Genomic DNA, 19027 nt, shown 5'->3' with positions numbered 1-19027 from the left:
CATGGTTTTTGGACTCGCTGATTGCGAAACTGAAATCAGATTTTTAAAATTCAAGATGGTGGATCCAATATGGTTAACGAAAATTTCACATTTCATCGAATATGGTAAAAGACTCTGTGCAGGGGATTTCGGGGTCACTGATTGGATTCGCCGTACCGAATTTTCGAAATCTGATTTCAGATTCGTAATCAGCGACCCCAAAAAACCGTGGACAGGGTTTTTTCTCCGGATTTGATCGAATTTGAAATTTTTATCCGCCATATTGGATCCGCCATCTTGATATTTTCAAACCCGGCTTCAGATTCGTAATCAGTAACCCTAAAAATTTATAATTTATGTAAAACATGTATAAGTGTAGAGGGGTAACTTTCTCGGAAATGAATTACTTCTTTCAATTTTCACGATTTTTCTCAATCAATTTGTTTCTAAGAATAATAACTTACATCATATCGCAATAATTAGTCTCGATTATTGAAAACCTCTTAGTATACTATCAGAAATGTAAAAAAAAACCGCAAAGAAATATGTTGAAAAGTTCTGCAACATACATACAAAAAATGGATATAAAACAGGTCAAAGGTCAATCAAAGGGTTAAACTTATCGCTTCGTCTTATTACGCGATAAGAATTAAGCTTAACAGTAGTTGAAAACCGTCTCACAAATTAATTCGCCTTGTTTTTATTTAGCCGCTGAATCTCACAAATGGTTTTTGCAATTAGCCTCGCTTAATCGTTTTTTCTATTTGTTCTTACGCGAGTTTGGACATTTTTTTTTTTTTTTTTTTTTTTTATCGTCAAGGCGATGCTTTCTTCTCCGGCAGCCGCGGCTTTCTGTACAAAGAAATCTATTTTTAATTCAAGTATATCATGCCTATAGACATATCCATACGTATATGTATACCGTATATACGTATTATGTATGCATAAAAAAAGGTGTAATGAATTGCCCCACCGCTACGTAAGAGCAGCTCTCGCGGCATTGAAGATCGTCGGACCTCGTTAGCCAAATCCTTTGGCCGTGGTTTTACGTCGAACCACTTCTTTCGTATTATAATAGGTACGTATATCATACGTCATGTATATTTCCCCTCATCGTGCACATTGAATTCGTGCTCGTGCATCTGTAGTAGGAGTTTCTCTATTGACTATTATTATACCTATGTCCGATCCTCCCCACGACCGCTGCATAGTGCAATGGACAAATGCGCTCGGACTATGCAATATCGAATCAGATCGCGATCAGGATCAAGAGGATGGATATGCGTCAGTCCATTCAATTCCGAGCTATGCGTACCGGAAGCCATTCGGTATAGCCATCAACTCGTCCAGCGTATGTAACATATGTATGCATACCTGCAATATAGATATATTGTATAACAAAATGGGATTGAGGTATGAGAAGAGATTCTAAGAGGAAAGCAGCTTATACAGTTTTATACATATTTTCGTCACGGACCTGAAGGCATATATATTCAAATTTCGAACGAAATAGAGATAGAGAGGGCAAAAAATACCGCATATAGATGATTGCATATCGCCGCGGGTTCTAGGAACATCTATATGGGATATTCCATGTCAAATCAACGGGTCATCATTCTGATGTCAAAGCAATGATGTCAAATCCACGATGCTTGATTCGAAAAAAATACGTTTTCTTCGTTTTACTATTGAAAGTAAAGAAAATCCAATCTTATCAGAACGGAGTTTCTTTCCATTTAATTTTTTTTACTGCAAGTAACGATCATTAAAAATCAATTAATTTTACAATCATGGCGAAAAGATGTGGTTTTGAGTGCCTGATTCTACAAAAAAGTTTCATCGATTTTAAAAATTTCCATTATCAAGTCAAGGATATGTCAGGTCGCCCCACTTTTACAAAATGGGTGAATATTTCGGAAAAATTAGAGGTATTAGTTTTGACCAAAACAAACCAAAAAATCCATTGGGTATCAGAATTCCAGGTGGTCAGGTCGATGACCCGTTGGATTGACGTGGAATGTCCCATATACCTATACGTATATACATTTATAACCTACATATACATATTCTTATTTTCTAGCATCGTGGGAGTAAGAAAATATGGTTTTCAAAGGCATGCGATGCAAGAACTGCACGCTTGGAAAACCTTTGCCGCTTATCAATTCAAACAGCGAAGAGCCTTCTTACCGTCGGTCGGTAAGCCGTACCGCAGGATATTATAGATCCTATTCTAGACGCGATATTGAAGTAACCGAGATCCGAAACCAGTCAGTCAGTCAGTCAGTCAGTGAGTCCTTTGAGATACCTGACTCGTATTTAGTGGAATACATCATCCCTTGATCGCGTACCGCGTTTCGCGGTTGGTATAATCCTCTCTGGTATTTCGGCTGGTCCATCCCATGGTTAACCACATAACGTGTAATGTGCATTCCGGACCTGATCGTCAAAGCTATACAGATGCAATAACTGACAAGTGAGATAAATTTACTCGATTATATACCGAATAGCACCATCATCTCTTAAAGGCACCATAAAAATCGAGATACTCGAGCATACAGGATATACAATTAGTAATTCGAATTTGGCATGTCTTATAGGAAGAATGAAATATAAGGTTCATTTTATGATACGTACAACGAGCAAATCAGGGACGCGAGAATGATGATGAATGCGTATGTCGGTACCCTTCCTTTGGCCCCTTTCCTTTCTCTGCCCTTTGAAATTGGAGTCGCTTATACACAAATAGGTTCAATAATAACAATAATTCGTCATAAGCGAAACAACCAAAAGCATATACATCTCGGTGTATCGCGGGATGTATAAAGTCCCCATAACCGCATAAATACCGTATAACTATAAAATATCAAAGAAATTGATAAACCTCTGTCTCAATTTCCGCCAGCGTTTGTTGGATTTCGAATCCCCCCTTCCAGGCCGCGTTTTCCCGCCAAAACCACGCGCATCTCGCCTTCCCGAACGCGCAGACTCGAATATATGTCTCCGGCTGGTCGCGTTCCATCCGCACCCTTTGGCGAAATCCAGACCCGGTGTTGAGCGGCGCGCGCGGTGCCGTTTCGGGGCGTGCGATTTCCCTCGAAAGGTCAAAAAGCAAAGCAAACAGGAAAAAAACAACAAAAAAAAAACCCAAACTCCCCTACCCCCCCAAAAAAAAAAAAAATAAAAAAAAACGTAACGCGGTTTTCGTAAAATCCTCATCGTTGTGCCGGTGATTCTTTTGCTTTGTTTTGCTTTTTTTTCAAGTTTCATTCGTTCGTAATGACAACGATCATCAGTGAATCGCAGTGCAACGAAAAATATAACGCGCAAAATCGTTACGCGAGATAATCGAGCATACACGTAGAGGAAAAGAGGAGGGGGGCGCGCGAAAGGGTGACTTTCGAAAGAAGGAGCGATCCGCCGAGCTGAGCTCGTAGTGCCGGTTTTCACCGCGGTATTTGGGCAGGTGGCGCTGCCGCCTTTTCATCTCTCGCATATACTTGCGCGTGCACACAGATACCTATACCTATAGAGACCCGAGATCGGGTAGCTACGAAGCTCTGTGGCAGCGTTGCTTTGCGCGCAGGGAGTTTTGCTGCCTGGACGTAGGGTGGCGGCGTTTATTGATTTGACAGGGTTGACGGGAAATGGCGCAGGAATCGATAAGAGGTGGGTCCAGGCGTGGATGATGGAGGGGGTAGAGGGGCTGAAAATATTTTCATACTCCAGACTTCCAGCGGAGGAAGAAGATGGCAGCCAAAGCGTGATTTTATCGAATATAACCCCCGGCCGCCGGCGCACATTATATAAAACCCGCGACAGTTTTCCTCATCTTTTACTCTGCATCCTAACTCGAAAAGTGTGATTCGGGGAATAGTTTTCTTTACTCTTTTTTTCTCACCTATCAATTCTTCGTTACACATAATTCTTCTTATTCTTGTTATCATTCTTATTCTTCATCTCTGATCTCGCGCTGTTTGTTATACGTTTGTAAAATCCGTTATATACAATATATATATACCATATACATATTTATATATACATAAATATAAATACGCGTATTAACACGCAAAACCGCATCGTATGCAACTTTTTATAAATATGTATATACATATATGTATATATTGTGATAAATAAATACGACGTTAACGTGACTATACAATCGCGTTACGCGTACTTTTTAATTGTTGTAAGTCAAGACCGCGGAAGATTTTTACCGGCGTTAAAACATATTATACGTATGTATTTATTATACATGTAAACCGTAAAACCGAAAGTTAAAAGTAATAATAAAAAAGACTGTCGCAGCAAGAAGATGACGACGACGGTAATGAAATAAAGTTCGCGATTTTCGCAACTCGCGTTGTTGGAGTAAATAAATTATACGCGTATAAAAGTCCATCGATAAATATTATACAATATACGCGTAATAAATACCGGATAATTATTGTATCGTAAATACGTCTACTCCACCCTGCTGCAGGACATTTATACATGGCGTACGCGGTTTGTAACAAATCCGCGATATTAAACAATCAAATCTCAAGTAGGTACCAATGATTATACCTAACATGAAAAGGATCATCGACTGCAGCATCATTATAGTGTTTCACGAGCGTAATGTAAAATGGAATTAAACAATGTTGTTAAGACGTAAACATGTTTTGGGTATATTGTGGACTCTTTGTTCTCGTGATTGCTGTACCTGGATTTACTAGCAGCGCCGACAGCACGTCGAAGCGAGGTAAATCGTCGTATATCTAATACAATAACCGCATGTTTTAATTACCATCGGAATTACGATTGTTATTATGATCTCTGTACTTTCCGCTCCACCCTTTCTCAAGTCCCTTATCAACCAAATAATTCAATTCATACTTGCACGGGTGGTAAAAAAAAAAATATCCCGTTAGGTCAGCTAAGGTTTTTCGGTTTGATTTAACCATTTTTTAACATACCATATTAAGTAAGAAAAGAAAAGTAAAAACTAGAGATTGAACGTTGATGTGACAACGTAAATTTTGCAATTGAAAAAATTTCTGTCATGTTCACTGACAGAAATGTAATAAATAATACAAATATGAAGTGGACGGGATGGGATATTACATTTATTGTTAGTTAAATTTTTCTAACAGCGATGTCATCGTCATATTTAGCTACTTGTTCCTTCTCGTTCTTCTCTTCAATTTTCATACATTACGACGTCCTTGTCAACGCGAGAAGATGGACAAATCTTACTAACAATAAATTACTCGACCGAAATATTAATATCAATAGTTGTCAAAATCATTTTTTTTTAACCCAAACCAATTCATTTTACAATTAGTCAAGTGCATTTAGGTACGTTAATAAAAAATGCGTTTCTCTGTTACGCTGAAGCAATTATTTTCTACGCCAACTTTTCGTGATAACGGAAGAGAAAAATTTTCGACTCAGGATCAGTTACTTCACGCATAAAAATAGTCTTGCTTGAATGTTACGTCGTAAAGTATACTGAATGTATATTTATAGAATTTTCATTCATGTTTCAATATTAATAATGAAATATTATGTGATTGAATTTTGTAAGTCACTTTAAATGCCCAATAACCGAAATTAATTTAAAACACACTATATGTAATTAGCATCATGATTTTAATTACTTTTGTTACATTATAAGAATAACTTTGTTACTTTGTCTAATTTTCAATTCCCGCAATTATTGAAAAATTTTCGTATTGTTCAATCGTTGGGCGTATAAAATGTTTGCAGTTTCTCCAGGGAGGGAATAAAAATGATAATTTTACTAAAAACTTCCGACAAAAAAGAGAGACGCATCAGCTTTTTTTTTTTATATAACATCCACTACGTAAAATGAATAATTTACTCTAGAAACATTAAAAACTAGTATGTGCGGGGTAAAATCAGTTACATTTGTAGTAAAAAATATAGTCGTCGTGATTTTATTTATTTTTTTTTTATCAACAACCTCTTTTCCTAAAGGTTCGAGTAAAATCTGCTTTTCTCCTCTCTTCGTGTTCGCGATAGATAGTATAATGGGTGGATATGATATACAAAGTATGCACGCAGGGGTTACCGAATTATTTATACATATATATATATATGTATAATTTACCCCCTACAGACGTTTATATTTATCACGGCATATTCGTAATATATGACAAACGAAACATTCGGCCAAGAGCAAATTAGGTTAGAGGTTGATGGACGCGGGGTGGAGAATCGGAAACCCGGGAGTTTGTCTCGAGCGAATTGAGCTGCGAGCCCCGGTGAATCTCTACGTATAACCTACATACATACCCCGCATATATATATGTACATTATACATATATGTATTGAAGTGGTTCAACAACAAAAAAAAAAAAAATATATTTTTATTCAGTGCGGACTACTCGTGAAATTGTTGTTTACGATGAAAAAAAAAAAACATCCCTACAAATTTGAGGCTGATCGGATAAGATTTATAGTTCCCGCTTTAGAGTTTTCGTTTTTACATCGAAATAACCCGTAGAAAAGGATGCTTGCCTACCTTCGCTCACGGTCGATTTCGCGTGAAAATATATAAACGAAAATGAAAAATATCAAGAGAACGTTTTTTTGTGGTCAACGATAGTTTGGACAAAAAAGCAGGGGGAAAAAAAAATTGACGAATACTTTTATTTTTTCTGAATTTAATACGATTATTTTGGATTTTTCAGTGTTTTCAGTTTCAAGTCGGAATAATTCTCGAAATAACGCAAAATTGAATAAAATATCTGCACATTTCTTTTGTACTAAATATTGTTGCCTGATGAAAAAATGTCTCCTGATATTTTTCAATTTCGTCTGTACATTTTTGCGCGAAATCGACGGTGATTTGAAGGTAAGCATTTTTTTTTTACCTTATATTTCAATGTGAAAACGAGAACTGGAATACTGGACCATCTAAATCTTATCCGATCGTGCTCGAATTTGCAGGGAATTTTTTTCTTCTGCACGTATACAGAATTGTACCCGGCATACCGTTGCACTTGACGAAAACGTTGTTACCTGAAAACGTCGGTATTGGATGGGATAAGTCGGGGGTAAAGAGGCTGGGAAAGGATATAAGGGTCGTTAGTGCGAAAGTTAGAGGTAAGGATAAGTATCTCATATGGGGTTTTCAACCGACTAAGTATCCACTAAAAGGCGACAAATAATGGTTCAACGAGTCCTCAGAATGGCGCTAACAGGCAATCATGGTTCAATCTGATTGGCGTTTTCTTTTAAATGTTGAAATTTTGCTACAGCAACGCCATCTCGATTTCATTCTACTTAACGGACACTTTCTACACATAACCTAACCAACACAGACACGTACATACATAGATAGTCCTCCTTACCTTAACCCAGCGGAGTGACACTAAATGATATAGAATATGACCTTTATTCGAAACAACCTACTGAAAAATATGACCACCAGAATCGAGGTGGGCGATGAAGTAACCAAAGAATATACCAGAACTTTTGATTTTTCCCCCACGTTTGTTGGTAACACAATTTTCTATTATTTGTTACTATTGTAACCAATGCTACCACTGTCACTAGTCAATTTTCTTTTCAACATTTGTTTTTGTTGCTGCGGTAACGGAACGTCATAAGTTTATCGACAAATTAAGAAAATGGAAGGGGAAACCTTACGTCAACCCGCTGCTTCTAACCTCCATAATCGTTAGGTAGTCGTTATCGCGAAGCAATCTGAGGACTGCGCTGTGCAGTTGATGGGAAACAGAAAAATGGCTACATGGGCGGGGGGGGGATGAAGTCCGAAAAAGTGCGAGCCCAGCGTCGAATCAAATCGTATCAAATCTCTCTGTCTCTCTTTCTCTCTGTCTCTCTTTGCAGTACGTCTACAAGTTATACATGGTGAATTGAATGCGAACCCGATCAACGTTTGACCCTGACCATTTCTGATTTTGTTTTAAAAATGTTTCCTCAATTATATCCCAACTCCGGAACAGTAGCCTGAATGTTTTAGCTGATGTTTTAATCAATTGCTCAATTATTTATAAATATTTGAAGTGATTTTGAAAAGGATCTTTTTTTAAAATTCTCAGCAACTGTATTTACACGATGAGTCGAACATTTTTTCATCTTGTTTTCAGCACTTGGCAAGTTTTTTGAACAGGTAAAACATTGTTTGAACGCTCTGAAAATTTACGAAAAATTCACAATATTTCTATTTTTCACTTAGACTATTTTTATATGAGTTCCTTTGTGGAGCGATTTTTTGCAAATTTTTTTGGAAAAATCAACTTCGTAGTCAAAACCGGTCTAGAAATTTTCTCAATAAAAAATACAAGTAAACAGAATTGTTTGGGATTTTTCAGACTTTTTAAACAATGTTTTAGTTGATCAAAAAAATTGAGTGTTAAAAATAAAAAAAAAAAAAAATATAAAATAGAAAAAAATCGGCGTATTATAACTACTGAAATTTTTGTAAAGATAAAATATAGTTTAGCAGGATTTGTTGGAAATTTTAAAAAAGGTCCTTTTCAACATCACTCTCAATATTTATAAATAATTAACCGGTTGAATAAAAAATCTGAAAATATTCAGGGTACTGTTTCAGAGTTGGGTAAATTGCGTAAAAACATTTTTAACAAAATGAAAAATTTTGCTGCATCGATTGCAATGAAGAATAAGTTACGTGAAACCTATTAAAAGAAGAAGAATAAATTGAAACGTTAAAATAACGATGCATCAGATATGAAGTAATTTATTTTTTCAATTTTCGAATGACTCTCAAGGAGTCGCATCCTTAGAAAATATGAGTATGTTTTGTTTGTTAATGTTTACCAAATTTCAGACAATCCGAAAGTTGCGAATCAACGACTTTCCCTAAACATTCATTGTTACAGTAACGTTACTAACCTCAAGTCTTGAACCTCAAGTTTGAAGGCTTCTGTAACAATTTTCGACCCTCAATTTAACGATCTAAGACACAATTAGCGGTTTCATGCGATTGTATACAAGATTTAGGTGAACAATGGCCGTGCAATGTAATGCTGGTTGTACAACGTGTCAGGGTGTTTCCTGTTTCTTGACACATGTACAGATGTACGTACAGCATTACGAAAATGGATGAACGGATGAATGGATAGGCGCTATTCACTGTTCACTATTCACCACTCGTGCAGAATTAATGCTTTACTCTGCTCTCTGAGTTTGCAGACTGAAGTTGATACTGTTTGCATTGATCTGTTCGACAATTCGGATCGTTTCTTGTCAACGCTACGACATTTTCTTACAGTGTTTACCGACAGCTTCGAGTCTGAATAGGATAGTGAGAAAACAGAATAAAACAAACTAATTTAGTGAAACTTACTGTCAGTGAATTGTTGTTCAAATATGCTTGAATGAGAAAAGCGTTAAAAGTGATATCAAGTTCAGGTACTTTAGCTCAAAAAAAAAAGTCATACAAAGTATGGACATCAAAGTCTGCGCTAATTTCACGGCAGAGTAAGAAGCAAAAACAAAGAAAACAAATACGTTGATAAAGTTCACGGTAAGATTTTGATTCTCTTGACGATGAATGTTGAAATGTTGACGAACGTTGATTGTTGAATGAATGAAATGAGACAATTAATGTAGCTTTCGGATTAATACACTGTGTTAAGATAGTCTAATGATTACAATCAATTTACCAATTGCTGTGATTTGTCGAATGAAATAATGTTGGCGGTGAAATTATCGGAAGTAAGTTACATATAATATACGGTTGTTTGTATTTACATATGTATTACCTTCGAGCTTGATTTTGAAAAATTACGATTGTAATAATACAGAGAACAAAAATTACACAATTATACCATACTGCAGGTACGTACAGCATAAAATTTTGTTCAAGTATACGATCCTTTGATCTCGTATACAATATGGGTATATAACATGTCTCCAAAGTGAATGAGAGTTATACGTGGGTTTTCAAATTAATTACTCCTAATCGTCAAGCTTTCCGGCAGCCACGCTTTGAACTTTCGCAGGTAACAACGGACGCAAGAAGAATAAAGTGAACAAGGAAAAAGAAAATTAATTTCGCTATATGACACGTATTACAGCCATTTTTTTTTTCTCTTTTTTTTCCGTTTTTTTTTTTTTATTCTCGGTACCGCTTAAATACGGTTTAAAGGCCTTTTTGTATTGCATTTTCTCTCTCTCTCTCTCTCTCTTTCTCTCTATTTCTCCCTCTTTTCCTCCATGAATTGCGCGAACACCGCGGTTTTCGGGGGGGAGGGGGGTCGAGTTTTTTGACGTCAGAATGCAGATCGTTACGCCGAAGTCGCGAGCCGTGATATTTTATCCTGCGTAATCAGAAGACATGGATCATCACTCCGGTAAAATTAGTCTCGTCAGTCTACGGTGTGTTGGGAATTTTGAACAAACAAATTTCCGTGCAAGGATCGATGATGCGATAAGAAGTTAGCCGCCACCCCCCCCCCCCCCCCCCCCCCCCTCCCAAAATCAAATTACCCAACCGTATTCCTGGATGTAGAAATAATTCGGTATCGAAGTAGGGATAGAAAAGTAAAAAATTAAAAATGTCAAACTTTTCCTAAATCACTTGAATTAAATGTCGACTGAAAAACTTTCGAACCTCCGATCGAAATCAACGATACAAGTGAGATTCGGCAAACAAAAGAGAGAAGAAGAATAAAAAAGAAAGAAAAAGAAAAAATAACAAGTGGATGACGTAGGTCGAAGAAATGATATTTTCCAACGAGAGCTGTCGAGTAGCTTATTATAGATCAGAGGAAAAGGAAAAGGAAAAGGTATAGGAAAGAAACGAGAAAGAAAAAAATAAAAATAAAATACAACGAGGATATGGTTTGAAGAAGACGCGGACCTGCGGATGGATTAGAGGACGTTTCTGACGAGCGTGGTATTTGTTTTAGAATTCCTACGCTTTACCGATGTTGGAAGTGGCAAAGCGTTTGAAATCTGAAACGAATGCGCGTAAACCTTCTACGTATAAATTGGACAACGCACATGCTGTATGTGACATGAGTATAATAACGTAGAAACGTAGGCGAAACGAATGGAAGAGAAAAAAGAAAAAAGAAACGAGACGGATACGGAGAAGAAGAAAAAACTGGAAAAAAAAGTGAAGGTTTTCGTAATATGTACGCGGGTAAAGATAGCTCTCACATTTTCCTTGCTAGACAATTCTCTCTCTCTCTCTCTCTCTCTCTGCGCTTTTCTGTTTCTGTTTTTGCTGTATCCTGTATCAATTTTCTGTCATTGTGTACTTTTCTAACGGCAATATGAACATCATAAACATCTATCTATCTATCCATTTATCCATTTATCCATCCATCCATCCATTTATTTATTTATCTATCTATCTATCTACCTATCTGTATATCTACTTATATATCTATCTATCTATCTTTCTATCTCTCTTTTTCTTAGTCTCTTTTCCCAACTCGTATCTGCAAGGTTCGTGATGCCTGCAGCAGCAGCAGCAGGGGAAGCACAGGTTTGTCGGTAACTTCGTTGGCCCCGAAAGGTAACTAAATCTCTTTTGGCAATCACCGGAATCTTTCAGCCTGCGTCGTACACCAACGCTTCGAAACTCTGCACCAGCAGCGGCGCAAGGAAAACATCGTAAAAACTTCACTCAAACGAAACAGGAGGAGGAGGAGGAGAAGGAGTTTTAAATTTCTTCTTACGCTGTAGCCACGGAAAGTTGAAAATGAAGGATCCAGGAGAATTCGCAGGCATTGATCGCTGACTCGAAAAAGGACGTTTGGCTCTGTTTGGACCTCACGACAAAAACCGGAAGTGAATTTCTAATTCGCGCTTATAATTGGAACCAACTTTTGGGAAAAAAAACTAGACCAATCGTAGCTTTTAGCTGTATAATAAAGTGAAATCGTACTCACGGATTTCCCGAGGACCTAACGAGACTCCCGAAGGTTCAAATTTCGTTAATAAAGTCATTTTCACAACTCAAACGTAAAATTAACCAATTTTATCGATCGTTTTAAGATAGCCGAACAAAAGATACTATTTCACAATGAATAACGTGCTAGTTGGGAAATGGCGATCAATTTCTCCACTAGTGGGAAAAATATTTAGTCACGAGTGGAGAAATGGATCGCCATTTCCCAACTAGCACGTTATACATTGAGAATTAGCGTTTTCTCATCATTTACAACATGTGAAAAAAAAAATCATCTAATTTTACATTTTCGAAACTTTATTCATCGGAACTTTATTTTTCGAAACTTTGCTCTGTCGTAACTTGAATCTCGTAACTTTGAGCCGTCGGTTTTCCGCCGATCCAAAATTTGTTGTTTCTTCAAATTTTGCTCTCCTAACTTCAAGTTTCGCCAAAAAATAATTCGGAATTATTCGCATTCGGAACGTTTTAAATTCGGAACTTCAGCCCCGTCCCTATATCAGCAACACGATACAGAATTACCAAAACGTTACTTACACGTTCCTGTACAACGATAAGAATCGCCAGTGGTTGAAAATAAAATATGACCAGCCCACGGCAAACACAGCGCGATGAATAAATCATAGATAGAAATTTGTCCTTTTACCTTATTGTTCTTTATCTCTCCCATTCCCTCGATTTACAAATTTATATACGAACACCGCATTCAACGCTAAATGTAACATATTAGGTACACACGCACGTGCAATCAGTAAACAAGCATACATACCCATAATCTTATACCTATATACCTATCATTTACTCTTGGTTAACCAACGTGACGTGAATGAATGTAGTTATATGTATGTACATATACACCTGTATATATATATATATACGTATGTACGTATTTATATATTTATGTATACGTCTATGTGTACCGATATAGATAGACCAACGTACGTCGCATGTAAACTGGTCGTTCAATATGCATTCGCTGTTTTACTGCTTCGTGTCACGATCCCGAACGACGTTTATTAATTCATTTCATACATGATTACCAACCAGTCTGCCCTGCCGTGTGGAACTTATTGTTAATCATCTCCTTTCTACCTTCTCCTCCTCCTCCTCATCCCCCCGTCCTCATCTAATGGTCGAATCACCTTTGCGCGTCAATTAATTGACAAATATTAAATTGATTCAAATCGATCGATCAGAATTGTACACATGCAGATAATTTGTAAAAAACGTAGGGTAATCAAAGATTTCATTATACTTAAACATACGTGTGAAACGATCGGAATTGACGTTCGGTTGAAAAAAAAAAAAAAAAAAAAAAATGGGAATAAAAAAAAGAAAGAGAAGAAATGATATACATACATATATTATATATATATTGTATTAATAACCAATAAACTGCACAATAGTATATAATTATTATAGATATTGCGGCGGGAAGTGAAAAGTGGCTGTGGAAAAAAGAAAAGAGCGAAAGAGAAAAATAACAAATTAACCGCCGCTCGAGAAGCATCAGGCATGTGTGTGTGCGTGTGTGTGTGTGTGTGTGTGTGTGTGTGGGTGGGTGAGTGAGGCAAGTAAAGGCGTTTAAAAACGACAACGACGATGGCTGATTATCATCTATCGAGCGCCTCTTTGAGTATTCGAGTGTTGCCAACTCGTGATATATATGTATATGTAATATATTATGTGTATATACATATATAAAAGCAGAGTTGTTTATCCTCTTTTTTCCAACCCCCCTTCCCGCGGATCAAGTTTTCTCGGCATTTCTCTACCGGTCGTTAATTACGTTCAAGGGTTTTCAATATCTCTCTTTGGCTCTCTATAATCTACCTCTTTATGAGCTCCTCCTATCGTATACTTATAATGTATACCTTGCAGACTCGTTAATTACAGCAAAGATTAGTTCTTTTTTTTCTTTTTTTTTTTTTAACATCACTCCGATAACTTCGTTATACAATATACGTAAATTAGAGAAATTTATTATTGTTTTATATTTATAAGAAAAGTGTTGATTTTTCGTTTACACGACGTGAATTGATATTTTGATTTCAATCTAGGTACGCGAGTAGGAAGAAAATTATTGTTCTTCTTCGCTATTCTTCGTGAATCGAAAAAACTGCGAGAAAGGGTACAAAAAAGAGAAAAAAAAGAAAAAAGGAAACGAAAAATCAGAAGACCATGATCTTCCGCATAACGTGAATCGGTAATTTTTTTTGTTGCCGGAATAAAATCTCTTCTTTTAACTTGAACATATTTTTTACAACGGATGCCACGGTGGAAAATCACAAATTATTCTTTTTTTCAAACACGCACCCTGATGTGTAAAATTTATGATTAAAAGCGTACCCTTTGATCGCAATGTGTGTATATAAAAGAAAAAATAAAGACATAACTACCGCGGCGTGAAAAGATGAAGGAAAACGAGAGAAAACACTTTCGTGACACGAACCTAACGATTGTTTCTTAAAAGAGAGAGAGAGAGAGAGAGAGAGAGAGAGAGAGAGAGAGAGAGAGAGAGAGAGAGAGAGAGAGAGAAACTCTGACGAACTATAAAACAGAAACATGTATTACACATTTTGATTAATTTATTTTGTTGTTAATTTTCTTGACTCTTCTTATAATACTTTTATAGATCCTAAAAGACTTTAATTGTACAGTGTTTCACAATGTTTATCGTATACAAATTTTTGTGAATACCGACATGTTTTATCGTCATTCTTTGTTGGAAACATCCTGGAATAACATGGACCTTCGCTCTGGAAGTCTCCTTATCGTTAGTCTATTGCTAATAAACTTAAACTTCAACACACGCGAACAGAGAGACAGAGAGAGAGAGAGAGAGAGAAAGAACGAAGCAAAGGAAGAAAAACCGCGATGACAGGGGGTTCAGGGATGTACCTTATATAGGTATATATACGAGTATACATATAAGATATGGGAGAACGTTATATGGTATAAAAATTGGGAAAACGAGACACACTTTTCCCCGGATTAACACCGTGAAGACGGCGTTGGGGCTCGGTTTACATTTATAGACGTCTCTACGAATGTTTGTACGTATGTATGTGTGCGTGATGAAGAGCTTGGATAAGCAGAAAAGAAGAAGAACTATATGGGAAAAGTAGAAGAAGAAGAAAAAATGACAGGGTTTGTTGTGCGAGTTGGAATATTACGACAGCCTAAAGCTTTGTGTTATATCTTCCGAAATATACATATGTATGTACATTGTACACGAGCCTATAATACCGAATCCTTGATGACTGTGATTTGTCAAAAGGAAAAAGGCGACGTAAAAAAAAAAAAAAAAAGGAAAAGTAAAAAATGTGAATACTGCAGGAAATGCAGAAAGTTTTGCCGAACGGCGATCAAATTGCGGTGAAGGATTCTGCAGGCAGGCATTTATATATACATATATTATTTACCTAGCAAAACTCGTTGTTTAACTTTTCTATTTCTTGTACGGATTTGTCTTTTCTCACCCTTTTCCAAAAATTATACGATGATTCTGTTTTTTGGGTACATAGGTAATTGGTGGGAGATTCGTATATTTCACACTTCTTATTTTCGTATTGGAGAGTATTTAATGATATCTTCCGAAATGCACTCTGCAAGGATGATTGAGTGAACTCGAGAATGAGAAAAAGGGAAAAAGGCAGTGATAGGGGGGAAGACTGAAGGAGGAAAGTACGTATCAGCTTCTCGCCATCCTTTGAGGAGCTTCTTGAGAAGAGAGAATTACATGTATATACAAGCTGGAAAAGTTGGTCGTAGAAAATCTCGAGCACAGAAAATATCCTGACGAATTTCACCAAAAAAAGGTCCTCCGGGAAAAAAAGGAAACCGATGTGATGTCGGATTATTTGAGCACATTATTTTCATTATTTCATAAACAAAATTAATTTTTAAACCCAAATAAACGCTAGAAGAGACGGTTCTATTCAATTCCCGCACTAGTGCAGTAACGTGTTATTTTAGCACTCTAACCTCAAAATCGCAACTTCGTGATGATTTCTTGGCTCTCGTAATAAAAATACGGCTCGAAACTCGTACGGATAAGGTATTTTATATCCGTTACAAAATTTACTATTTTGCGCGCTCATTTTGGTACGCAAAATCGAATTTTCCGCACTCACTTAGGATGATTACATATACATATATGCCAACAGTGCCGCAGAGCTAACTCATACATATAAGCTTCCTAGGATTGCTGATAAAAACGGGAAAATTTTCTCTCTGGTAAAAGTCTGTAGGGATGAGACTCGAAGGATATACGACGCAAAGTCGTCGTTTCGAGAAAAGAGAAAAGTAAAAATAAAAGCGAAGAAGACATCCTACTGACGGGTCACGTTTCACCCTGGAAACGGCCGGTCGTTTGCTGCATATATATGTATATACATACATGTACTTGGAGAGGACGTTTTGTCGCTTTCTACATTTACAGGAGAAATTTCACAGTATTATGGATTTTGCAACATGCACTACAGCATGCCGTAGGAGGAATTTTTCCTATTTCTTTCTCTTTCTTTGTTATGTATATATACATACACTTACTTTTCCGAAATTAACAATTTCGTATAATAAAATCATATGTAATGCCTGTGATATTTTTAGCTTTGTTTTAAATATTGAAAAAGTATCAACGTAGATTTTTATTCTCTCTGCTAAGGAAATTCAAAAAGTTATTTTACCTTTTCAATTACGCGGCTAATCCTTAGTTCACGATTGTTTCATCGCATATCTGCAAAGAAATCGTCTCTCGTTTTACAAAGTTTGTTGGTGAGAGAAAAAAAAAAAACAAACGATTTTTTACACCTTCTACTTTGTTAAGTAATTTCTCTCTTACCTCACCTCATAAAATTTTCATCACTTTTCCCACGGGATCCAGGGTTTTAAAGTTGTTTTGAATCTGGATTAGTTTTTGCAGCAAAATACGATCAGTGATGCAAAGAAGATCCGGTTCGTTAATTCTTAATTCGTATTTCACCAATTATTTCAGGGTTATAATACCTATAGTACGTGTTATTATTGGAAAATCTCCTCAGTACGTCAGAGCCAGCTGGTTGTCGGCTCCATTTTATTACCACATAACATAAGCTTTTAATTTTAATGGAGGCAAATCGTAATCCTTAGGGTTACAAGTTACTCATGTCACATAAATTAATGAAACTTAATCAATAATATACACGTTCTGACATCCGCACGCGAAAAAAACACCGCCAACGGTCACTTGTCAGCCTGGTTACATTAGTTTGATTTTTTTTCACCAGATGACGCTTTGCAAAGTGACAATCTCAATAAAAAAAAAAGCGTTGAATAAACGGCATGACGACGCCATTTTTCTATAAGGTTGAATATAAGAAAAAAAAGAGAGAGGCCGCCAACTACACCTTTAGTTGATAATAACAAGACTGATTTTTTTTTTAGGTACCCCACCAGTACCGATTTCTATAAATTAAATGTTTCCATAAGGCAAGTTGTAAATTTAGCGACTAAAAATATAATCCTTTCTCTGTAGTTGTGACATGATTTATAATATGTAATACATTACATATACCTATAACATGATTGACGGAAGAACGAAAAGTTGCAGATGCTTTGTAAAATTCGTTGGTATAATTGTGCGTGTATGTGTAATTGTTAATTCTACTCTGCATGTATAACACACGTAAATACATACATGCATATATAGATTATTTGTAAATCCGGACAAAAGAATCGATGCCCCAATTTGAAATTCCTCCTTCCCATAAACCAACGTTATACCACGTCACGCGTCTTTCTATTCTAGGATATTCTTCCTGCATCAATCTTCGCGTTTCTGCACTCACAATCAGTGCCTGCGAGATATCAGAAAATAATAACAATGTTAAAAAAAAGATTCTGTCAAAATACGAGCGTTCTATATTACGTGGAAGATCGCGCTCAGTCGACTCTTCACTTTTATTCATTTTCGTTAAATTTATGAAGTAACGCGAATGGTATTTTTTTTCCATTGCTTACATCAATCATAATATCAATTTACGCCACAAAGAAAACCCACAGTTGTAATATCAATTCTCAAGTTGATGTTTGAGATGTGAATCTGACGACTTTTTCATTATTAATTCAATCTCACAAAATATTTATAATTTTCATATATGAACCTTTGATTTCGGAGAATAAGATTCCCAGTTGATATATCGTTGTGTTATTGATCGTGATCTTTGGGATGAATATAAATGTCAGGGAAGAAATAATGATTGAAGTGCTACAACGTGTTTCTTCGCAAATTTCAAAAAACGTGAAAAATCAAACGATCGCGATCCTCCACATAACGTAGAACGCTAATCTTTCAACAGAATCTCTTTTCTTTTCTTTTTTACCAAAAAAAATTTTGTAGGTGGTGCCACGGTGTAAAATAGTGAATTTTTAATGAACAACAGGCTTTTACATTTTTAATTCGCATAACGCGCCTCGTTACGAAAATACGAATTGACGCCGATTAGCGTTGGCCATAGAAGTTTCATTATTGAGAGCGGACGTCTCGTACACATACGTGTCTAACTTGTTCACCGGACCTTCGCCTAACTATTTTGCATCCAGGGGTTCGATTATGCAATTTGACATTTCCCACCATCCAAGCATTCTTATTGGTTTGCTTAAGCTTTGCAAACCAATCAGAATGCTTGGATGGTAGAAAATGTGAAAAGTGATATGACATAATCTTAACCCAGGTTAGAACAGTACACACGTGTGTCTAACAGCTATAATAAGGTAATATCTACTAACGGAGGTGTCGAGATTCGCGGATTTTCATTCGGCAGGCAGCCAGGCAGGGAGGCAAGCAAGCAGGTGCAGGCAGGGCGTGGTACCTGCCTTGCCACCCCGACAATATCGATTACGCGGGTCCGCGAGCGGTTGCGCATTCCGGGATGAGAGAGAGAGAGAGAGAGATGGGGGAGGAGGAAAGAGAGAGAGAGAGAGAGACAGAAAAGGACACGTGGACGGACGCAGCCAGACTAAATTTGCGTTGGCCTATATTTTAGATCCGCACTCATCTGCCTCTCAAAGATTGATTGCTTTTTCCCACTCATGCAGCAGCAGCAGCAGTAGCAGCAGCAGCGGCGTCGGTGAGGAAAAGAGAGA

General features: G+C 36.8%; 1 protein-coding gene and 1 long non-coding RNA gene across 18 annotated transcripts in view; one reads left to right on the top strand and one right to left on the bottom strand.

Moving 5' to 3' along the window:
• Window positions 1–19027, bottom strand: part of LOC124298286 (uncharacterized) — a 72600-nt gene that overhangs the window by 4369 nt on the left and 49204 nt on the right. The window lies entirely within an intron of this gene.
• Window positions 3212–19027, top strand: part of LOC124298249 (disintegrin and metalloproteinase domain-containing protein 11) — a 45809-nt gene continuing 29993 nt past the window's right edge. For 5 of the 17 annotated variants that reach the window (XM_046750021.1, XM_046750017.1, XM_046750027.1 and 2 more), the window contains exons 1-2: window positions 3217–3645; window positions 3706–4720. In XM_046750021.1, coding sequence (XP_046605977.1) covers window positions 4636–4720 — 85 coding nt within the window. In that variant the 5' untranslated portion in view covers window positions 3217–3645; window positions 3706–4635. Of the gene's footprint in view, window positions 3646–3705; window positions 4721–19027 lie in introns of all 17 variants that reach the window. The other 12 variants (XM_046750019.1, XM_046750020.1, XM_046750025.1 and 9 more) reach the window with 9 other exon arrangements.

The sequence above is a fragment of the Neodiprion virginianus genome, chromosome 2 (assembly GCF_021901495.1).
Source record: "Neodiprion virginianus isolate iyNeoVirg1 chromosome 2, iyNeoVirg1.1, whole genome shotgun sequence".
NCBI lineage: Eukaryota > Metazoa > Arthropoda > Insecta > Hymenoptera > Diprionidae > Neodiprion > Neodiprion virginianus.
The sequence above is the reverse complement of the archived record's forward strand: the minus strand, read 5'-3'. Positions and strand labels throughout refer to the sequence as shown.